General features: G+C 42.7%; 1 protein-coding gene across 1 annotated transcript; it reads left to right on the forward strand.

The window, feature by feature from the left end:
• The first annotated feature begins 6,501 nt into the window (after positions 1-6,501).
• Positions 6,502-9,909, forward strand: LOC311505726 (protein L-Myc-1b-like). Its single transcript, XM_084569453.1, has 3 exons — positions 6,502-6,743; positions 7,205-7,824; positions 8,536-9,909. The coding sequence occupies exons 2-3, from the start codon at positions 7,284-7,286 to the stop codon at positions 9,177-9,179; spliced, it is 1,185 nt and encodes a 394-aa protein (XP_084425579.1). The 5' UTR covers positions 6,502-6,743; positions 7,205-7,283; the 3' UTR covers positions 9,180-9,909.

Genomic DNA, 9,909 nt, shown 5'->3' on the forward strand with positions numbered 1-9,909 from the left:
ACCACGGGGACCACGCTCGCCTTGACCTTCCACATCTGTTCCAGCTGTTCTTTCAACCCTTGGTACTTTTCAACCTTTTCATGTTCCTTCTTTCTGATATTGGCGTCTGTTGGTATCGCCACAACTATCACCACCTCCTTCTCCTGCTCTTTGTCTATCACCACTATGTCCGGTTGGTTAGCCAGGACCTGTTTGTCAGTCTGGAAGCTGAAGTCCCACAGAACCTTGGAAATGTTGTTCTCAGCCACCTTCTGTGGTGCAGCCCATTGGGATTTGGGTACTTCTATTCCATACTGGGTACAGATGTTCCTGTACACTATTCCAGCCACTTGGTTGTGCCTCTCCATGTATGCTGACCCGGCTAGCATCTTACACCCTGCCACTATGTGCTGGACTGTCTCAGGGGCATCTTTGCATAGTCTGCACCTTGGGTCTGATCTACTCTTTCAGATCTTGGCCTCTATGGCTCTTGTACCTAGGGCCTGTTCTTGTGCTGCCATGATTAGTGCCTCTGTGCTGTCTCTGAGTCCAGGCTTTTCCAGCCACTGGTAGGTCTTCTCGATATCAGCCATTTCTTCAATTTGATGATGATTTGATGAATCAGACTTATTCAAGTTGTATTTGTTTCATAAATGTTTGCTTGAAGTGAAGACAATCAGTTTTAATATGAGCCTGTTCAATTTGGAGAGAAGATGTGGGAATTACAACCTTTTTTTTGTACACTGCAGTGTTTTCAGGCGCTTAAATGTAATCGGATACAAGCTGTTTCACAGACTATTCCTTCATTGCTTCTAGATCAGTTAAGCAGGTAAAAGGCTGATTCCAAGACAGAGGCTGGGAACTGTTGTTGTTGTGTTGGTGAAGGAGCTCACAGTACAAGCAAAACAGGCCATCACCACAACTCTTGACAGTTAGTAAATTAGTGAGTCATTTCAAAATGACATAAGAATGAAAAATGTTTGTATAAACAATAAGGTACTTGTGATTAAGTTGAATAAGGAAATTACAACGTCTATAAAATGAAATGCTATTTACAGAGAAGGTGGAGACAGGTTACACTGCATTTACAAGGATTGACAAATAAAGACAGGAAAGACTTGTGTAACAATGGGATGGAACCACAACCAGTTAAGCACTTAATAATGGACGTATGCAGTATATGGGTTCAGTATAATACAGTTTACAGTAGTAATATCCTGGACAGACAAGTGGATAACAGTAAATGATGTGACGGAAGCAGCCAGATGAGGTCTGGTGTTTGCACACCTGCTCTGATACATCTAAATGAGGCAAAAGTGATGGCAGAATTTAACTAAGTACACTCAGATATTGTTAAGTGTAGTTCTATAATACCCCTGGATTTACTTAAGTGTTTTATTAATACTTCATGATCTTCTCAAAGGAACGCTACAGCAAATCTGTCCTGACACGAGCCATAAGTCCATACAACTCCTCATCTGTGTGTGTCAGATGACAATAGATTGTTGTAACTAGGACATTTTTTATTTTTGTTGATAGTGTATTCATTTGTTTCAATCCAATTTAATATGTATTGTACATATTTCTACTTAGATTTGTATAGTATGCTGAGTGTCTGTAAACTGCTGCTGCAACACTGAAATTTCCCACCGGGATTAATAAAGTATTTATCTCCTCCCTCCTTTTCTCTCCCTCCAGGCCATCCTGCAGTACTAATTAAGTAAGAAAAGGCGCATTAGCTCCTAGTTCATTTACACCTAACAAACACCAGGTGGCAGTCTAAGTCAAACCATACTGCAATGAGGCAGGGGTTGCTTTAAGTCTATCTATGGATCTTTGTCATGATCACTGTAAATTACACTTCTATAGTATATTTAAATACATTAGCACTTCCACCTGTTTATTCTTGGTTTGCAGTGGTACAGTGGCGTTAGGCTGAATCATTTGTACTTTCAAAAATCACACTTGCGTAAGAAACCAAAATATTTATGGCACAATTGGTTCTTTATTAACAGTAGTTTATGATTTGATGCAAAGGTCAGTTGAGGAACCGCAGTCACATCTACCAGTTTTTTCAGCAGTTTACTGAGGCAATGAAAAGACAAGCGATAACATCAACAGTAAATGCCTGAGGTGGTGCATGCTTTGGCAGAGAAGCATCTTGGGTATGTGAAAGCTGTCAGCAGGTAAAACTGGCACCCTGCTGATCACCCTCTCGGGGTATTTTGATGATGGAGGCGGCGGCGGGGGCGCCAGTATGTGGTGTTTTACATCCCGGGGGAGCAATAACACTGGTGTGAATTATTTATGTCGTCTTGCTCATCTGCATCTCTGTGTGCCGGTTGACTGGTCCCATTTTTAAACCTGCTACAGATTGTGTTTTTTTTTTTTTTAGTTGGGAGGAGAGGGTCAGAGGTCAGGGTTAGGGGGTCCCTGTGTGTCACGGGGGTCGTGGGGAAAAGAAGGACACCCCCTTGTATAGCACATGGGCACAATCCCACAGAAAGTCCCTGAAAAACCATCCAAATTCCTGCACTGCATTGTGCCGCATATTCTTTAGGTGGCTGAGTGGGTGTTACAGACTACATCGGGACTCTGCTGAGGTGGATCCCGACCCCCCCTGCACCCTCTTTTTTACCACCCTCACACATATGCTACTATGACATTAAAGAACAATGACGGGTGCTTGAAGTTAAGCTGTGAAATGACTCGGGGAGCTGGCTATTGTTGGTGTTAAGCATTGTTACCTCCACAATGTCCCCGCTAGGGCAAATATCTCCAAGATTTAACGAAGGCACAGAGAAGAAGAGGAGAGCAGGAGGAGGAAGAGCTCATCTGAATTTTATGGGAGCAGCATTTTTTCTTCCTTCTCTTTGGCAGGGATGAAGTATTCCTAACATAGAAGATTGAGGGTTGGTTCACTGTGTAATTATGGGACGTGAAGTTACAGGATCTGAAGGCTGTGATCGTTGCTCTGCGGGCTAAAGAATTTAAAATTAGCTAAAACATCTCTCTGTTTCCGAGAAGTTATTTTTGATTCAGGACATATCCATGGAAATCACAGGGTCTTTCTATAAGACATGAGCTGTTGTAGATAATAAGTCACATTTTGTTTTTTATTAAAAATTTGGTTTTCTGACCTGCTGCAGCTGTAATTAAGATACACCCTTCTGTCACTTTTCCAGTGCCAGAACATGGATAGAGAGGGAGTTCAGAATTTTTAGAACGTGTTTATGTAAATGTGATGTAAAACATGCAATACTTGGTTTTCAGATCTCACTCTGGCCTGGTGATGGGACGTGGAGACTTGTCGCGATTCTGGTCCATGCAGCCCAGTGGTTGTTAACTTTGGCCGCACAGCTGTGGAGCTGTCAGTGACGGATTTTAGGGCATTCTGGAGACAAAACAAAACAAAACAAAACAAAAACAGCAACAACAGAAAATCTTTAAAGAGGTTAAAATCTTGAAATCCAGAGTCCAAGCTGTAAACATTTGCATTTGAAATAAGGTTAAATGTCTAAGACTGAAAACATAAAGATTTGCACAAATTGATAGTAACAGAGCAGACCCCCCTCTGCACTAAATGAGAGATTTCAAAATCAAGAATTAACTTTTAATATCAAGGCTAAACTTCCCTAATTCATTGACAAACGATAATCTCGTGACATGCCCAAAACTGAAAGTTCTATGCAAGAGAAGGCCCATTTCCTTCCTCCTTGCAACATGACTTATACGTGTGTTTTTTTTTTTTTTTTGTATTTTTAAAGGGTACACAGTATTGAAACTGATTGAGCCTGACGGGTACTGGCTTTAAAGCATAGTACAGCATACACCCGGAGAGGCCTAACAATCAGGCGCATGTGTTTGACCTCAGGCCTGTCTCTGACGACAGATGTCCATCACTAATCAGTGACTCTAACTTGGCCCGAACGTGACCAGAGACACTGGAGGTTTTGTTTTGTCCTCTGAGACGCTTAATAAAGCAGAAGACGTGCACGCTATAGCCCAAACTGATCAATATATTCGGAGGCGGCGTATGATTTTGACCTGCTGTTGTCTGATCACCAGACGTTGGCGAACTTTGACCTTTTGCTCGCCAGTGAGCGTAAGGCATTTATTCAGGTCAGGCGATGTATAGACAGATAATGTCTCCAGTTAGTCATCACTAGTGTTAAAATAATTACACGTCACAGGTCATTGACTTCGCTTTTACTCTGGTGAAGTTGTTGCTGTGGCCTGTGAACAACAGTTTAAGAGCAAATATGTTGGTGTTTGTTCAAGACATTAACTTGTTTGGTGCTTAAAAAAACTTGCTGTCAATTTAAAGAAGATTACTCACTTCACCAACAGCTGCAGACGTTTGCGCCGCTGAATCTTGACCGTGTACTCGCTGGGTTTTGTCTTTTGTGTTTAAATGTGGGTTAAACTGGCCATCGATGTGAAATGCTCCGAACAGAATACACCTCTTAGCTACTCTGTGTGTCAAGATCTGGATCACCTTCATTATAGTCTGGCCCTTTGTAAAACAAACTGAGTCCTTTCATGCAAATCCACAACTTTTCCATATCAATGCAGCTTCATGAAACTACTCCACAGCCACTCTGATTTAAAAGGAACTTTCTACAGCAGATAATCAGTACTATATTTTAATAAGCTTGTATCAATATTAATTCAAACACTGTAGTCTGAAACAACATTTATCTGAAAGGAAAAGCTTTTTTTTTAATCTGATTAAAGGAAACTAGGTACATTTTAAATGTAATGTTTGGAGCTGAGGTTGAAACATGTCATTCTTTTCCTCAGAGTCACAACTTTGTCCCTTGAGAGCAGAGCTGGACACGATCCCTGAGTCTAGTGACTACTAGACTGTCTCAAATGCATTACGCTCTGATAGTGAAGCATAAATGAAGTGCTATGTGACATATTGATGTATATTTATTATGCTGGGGTGCAATAATGGAAAGAGTAAAGCAAAACTCTTAAAGCGTCATTGTCCTAAGCAAAGTATTACAAATACTAATTTTGTTGGAAAATGACCTGTGTGTGTGATGTACTATATGATCTTAGGGCAGCAGTTACATACTGACTCATTTCAATACACCTATTTAACTATTCTGTCAGTGTTTTGTCAGATATCTTAATTTGTCCCTTCAACTCTTCGAAAAAATAAAAATAAAAAAAATCCATAAAGATTGAGTTTACTAAAATGAAAAGAAAAAGCTTGAACTAGAAAATATTATACTTGAGAAAAAGTAAAATTATAAAAGTATTCTCATCTAAATAAAGGTATTACTAACATAAATATATATCATTAGGGCTGCAGTTCAATAGGCTTTCCATCACTAAAGTCAATACAACTATTTTGTCAATTTTTTGTCTATTAAGTAATAAAAAATAGGGACATGAATTTACTGAAGTCTATACTTGTCTTCAGATATAATAATAATCTTGATGTGTTCAATAAACTCACTGAAAAAGGACACGACCAAAAGAAGCAAACTGGATTTTCTTTCTTTCTTTCTTTGCAATAACCTGATTAGCGAAATCAAATACATTTTAATATTACCAGAGTAATCGTTCTTCTCTCCACAGTGTGCAATCAAGTTTCAAACATTTATGGTATCATTTTTGTATATACTGTGTATTGCTCTATTTTTGTTTGTTTCTTTAAACGTGTCTTGTTTCTGCACGTCATGCTGCTCACATGTGCCTTAAACTGTCCCCCGGGGGCCAACTACAGTTTCCTGAATCTGAAACTGAATTGTAACTACTTTTAAGTGGAAATATATTAATGCCATGCAGGCCAAGGTAAAACTCATTTAACTGGTTTATTGGATGGTGGTTTGGCATGCATCTGTTCCGTACTTTATTTTTATTTTATTTATGGGCGCAAAATTATAATTTATCAAGAGTAGACATAAAAAAGAAGTTTAAATTCAAATAAAGAAGTATAAATTCCGAAGTGTATATATATATATATATATTACAAGAGTTTTACTTAAATGTTTTATTATATTTCTATCTTTTTAAACATTTAATCGTTTTTAATTTTTAAAATTTTAACTATCTTCATCTATTTTACATTTTACTTGTGGTTCTCAAGATTGTTTTATATGTGCAATTGATCTACTGTGACCAAGCAGTTTCCCCTGTGGATCAATAAAATCTAAGTCCTCCCTCTCATAAACGCAGTGAAATATACAGTGACAGTATTCAGTCAGTTGCCTGCTGTTACTCTTTTGTGACAGGGATACGTGTTCTAGATTTTCTTTCTTTACTTGTTTACTTTTCAACTTGCAGCCACTGGAAACGTTAATACTTCTAATAAAACGAGCGTCAGTTAGTTATATTGCCCATATCTGGGGAAGTGGTCGGGGCGGGGCAGCTCGCCTCTCCCCGCCTCCGATGCAAATGAAGGGGCTTACCCGGATCTACCGCTGCAGATATTTCCGAGGCTCCTCCCTGCACTTTTATCGCCTTATAACAGGATATCTCACTGGCGCGAAAAACGCACTGTGTGGCTTTCTATTACACACCGTGGGGCGGATCTAGAGTCTGTTGTCTGAGCCCCCCGTGCTTCTTTTTCGCGTGTCTTTTTATATATAAGAAAGTAAACTCACAAAAGTATCGACACGTTTTTGCATCCAGTTGCAACTCGGAGTGTTAAAAAAAAAACCCATTTCGTTGGAAATCCTCGTGGACTGTTGGCTCTTTTGGCTGCGGTGGGATTTTCAGCCTTGCTTTGGGGATTTCTCAAAAAGCCGGTGAGTAGTTTTATTCTAGTGTCTGCCTGGGAAAGTTTCGGCTGAGGAAATGCGCTCCTCTCCGTGAAGGTTTAACCCACTTTGTCGGTTCACATTTGCTCCGTGGAACAAAGCGCAGCCTACATTTTCAGGAAATAGTCTACACAGCCTGGCACTTTTACGCAGTTACCTTCTGCTCTCCCCTTTCCATCTGAACACTAGTTTTTCCGCACATATACATGGCTAGATTACGTAATAACCTTATGTGGATGAACAGCTTGGGTCCATCTCTGCAAAGAGTGCATCCGCAAGATGCAATCAATAAATAATGAGGTCCCATTTGTAGAACGCAGGCTGTTTGGGGAATATGGTGTCCTTACAGTATCCCATTAAGATACTTGATATGTGACCATGCATCTGATGGGGACTACTTTAAAAAGATCATTGTTAATCATTCTGATATTTGCTCTCCGCTTGTGCAGGACATTCTCCAGAGGCCGTTGGAGTCATTTGGTCATTTCTGGGAATAAACTCAAGGGGATTTTATTGGCTGGAGTTAACATGGAGTTCGGCTGTTACCAGCACTATTTCTTCGACGATTTCGACACCGAGGAGGATTTTTACAAGTCAACCGCACCGAGCGAGGACATATGGAAAAAGTTCGAGCTGCTGCCCACCCCTCCCATGTCTCCCACTCGGACTCTGAGCGGCGAGCTGCACCTCTCGGCTGGAGACAAGCTCAGCTGGCTGTCCAAGGTGCTGGGTCAGGACGAGGAGTGCGAGGGTCCCTTCATCCCAGACACGGAGGAGTTATTAGGCAACCTCAGCGCGCACATCATCCAGGACTGCATGTGGAGTAGTTTCTCTGCCAGTAAGCAGCTGGAGAAGGTCAACGGGCGAGTGTCGGCTGCGGCGCAGACCGTGGTGCCCCCGGTGGCCCAGATTTCTGTGAGACCGAGCAAAGCGCAGTGCGTCTCGCCCGCCGCGCTGTTCGCCTCCGCCGCGACAGACTGCGTCGACCCGGCTGCCGTCCTCACCTTCCCTGCAAACAGCTGCAGGAAGCCGGCGTCGTCTGGCTCCGAGTCTCGCTCTGATTCCTCTGGTAAGGAAGCAGTCATGCTCTAAATTGCCCCACCCTGCCCTGCCTCGGGATTATATTGCCCACTAACAATGCGTAATTTGGAAAGCCGTGCTGGTGTTGCATAACTGTGGTCTGTGTTGCAGAGGGGTTATCGAGTGCAGCGCAGTCAGACACCTAGAGGCTGGATTTTTACTCTTGCTCCGACAATGCGCCACATGCTCGCCCTGAATAGCCGGGCAATCTTTTAAAAACCGCGCCCCTATCACTTTTACTTGAGTCCCGCTCAGTTTCTTTATCTTCCGCTGCCTCTGCATCACAATCGGAGCGCAGTGGAGGGGCGGGGTGACCCAATCCTGATGATTTATTGCTACTACAGGCAATGACAGACCGTGAGAGTGACTCTTTCACATTTCCCAAACTAGGCATTGCCCCCTGCCAGCACATCCCCTCATTTAAATTGTTGATGAATGCTCAGTGCTCGGTGACAAAAGCCTCAATTCCTCCAAACCTTGGCATGAATAAGCACTGCTGTTAACACCTTATCTCCTGCTTTGCCCTCCTCAGTCCGAGGAGTGGTGATTTGCTTGCTTGGTTAAGGAATGCACTTCCTTGTAGTTGGGTTAGTTAAAGTTTGATCCAGCCTGAGTGTTTTCTGGAGGGAAGCATTGCACTGTGTTACCTATGAACCTTCTTCTATGTGTACTGATGGGTTATTTTCTTGTGTGATGACAGATGAAGAGGAAATCGATGTAGTCACCGTGGAGAGCAAACAGAACCGGGTGCGACTGGTGAATGTCAGAAAACCGGTCACCATCACGGTTCGTGCAGACCCCTGCCCCAAACGCTTCCACGCATCTGTCCACCGGCAGCAGCACAACTATGCCGCCCGCTCCCCAGACAGCGAGCTCGGGCCTGAGGAGGATGACGAGGACGACGACGACGATGATGACGACGACGACGACGACGATGATGATGATGATGATGATGAGGAGGATAAATATGATGAAGAGCCCCAGAGCAAGCGTACCTGCACAGCATCCTGTCAGCAGCCTGGTTATTTGTCCCGTGCCTCCCAGCCTACATCCCCCTCGGATACTCCCCAGAACTCAGACGCAGAGGACACTGACCGCCGGCGGAACCACAATTTCCTTGAGAGAAAGAGGAGGAATGATCTCAGATCTCGTTTCCTCGCCCTGCGGGATCAGATCCCCGGCCTGGAGTCAGCCAAGACTCCGAAGGTGGCCATCCTGACCCAGGCAACAGAGTACCTCGTGGAGCTGCACACCAGGGAGAAACGACAGCTCCAGGAGAAGAAACGCCTCAGATCCAGACATCAGCAGCTTCTCCGCAGAATATCTGAACTCAAGCGCCCTTGAGACTCTAACTCTGAAACAAACTCATTCACTCAAGGACTTAACTCTCAAGTTATCCGTCACTTTTGAAAGGTTATGCTTTTCATAGAGCTTCATGTAAATAGCAGTGAATTTTGCTCAGATTGCATTCATATGGCTGTGGGCTTTCTGTGAATTGACTGTGTTTGCCTGTGAACCTGTTATGGGGAAGAGCAGATAGACCTGTGTGCCGTGTTTTGTTTTTCTTTGCACAGTTAGTTATGAACAGAGAGTTTAAGGAAGAGGCTTTTACTGCTAGGGCCAGGATATTTCCTGGTATGCTGCGATGTGTGACAGTAGACACTTGTAGCCTTCGGAATGTGTCTGGAATTTGGTGGTGATGTCTTCATTTCATCGTTGCACATCGACTGATGTGTGACACCTTTCTTGTGCACATAAGAGTGAATGAGCCTGCTCCTTGTTTGTTTGGTTTTGTATGACTGATTATGGGATGTACATATTGTTCTGTAAATAATAGCTTATTGCTCCCGGTGAAGGAGACACAACCTCCTCTGTGTGATGTACCACCAGGCAGAAAGAAGCATCTATTTTGTTAAGAAAATAGGAAAAAAATGGGCTAAAAAATTGAAAAAGCACTGCTGTACTTTATATCCACGTGTCACTTTGTGATTTCAACGCTTCTCCTGTTTTTGAGTTTAAAAGCATGCAAACATCAACAGCATCATTAAATTTTTATACCATCTTTGCATACAAA

Source organism: Chelon labrosus, assembly GCF_963514085.1.
Source record: "Chelon labrosus genome assembly, chromosome: 20".
NCBI lineage: Eukaryota > Metazoa > Chordata > Actinopteri > Mugiliformes > Mugilidae > Chelon > Chelon labrosus.

Coding starts and splice junctions, on each gene's coding strand:
- LOC311505726 (XM_084569453.1), top strand. CDS start 7,284: ATGGAGTTCGGCTGTTACCAGCACTATTTCTTCGACGATTTCGACACC. Junction 7,825..8,535: donor GTCTCGCTCTGATTCCTCTG/GTAAGGAAGCAG, acceptor GTGTGATGACAG/ATGAAGAGGAAATCGATGTA.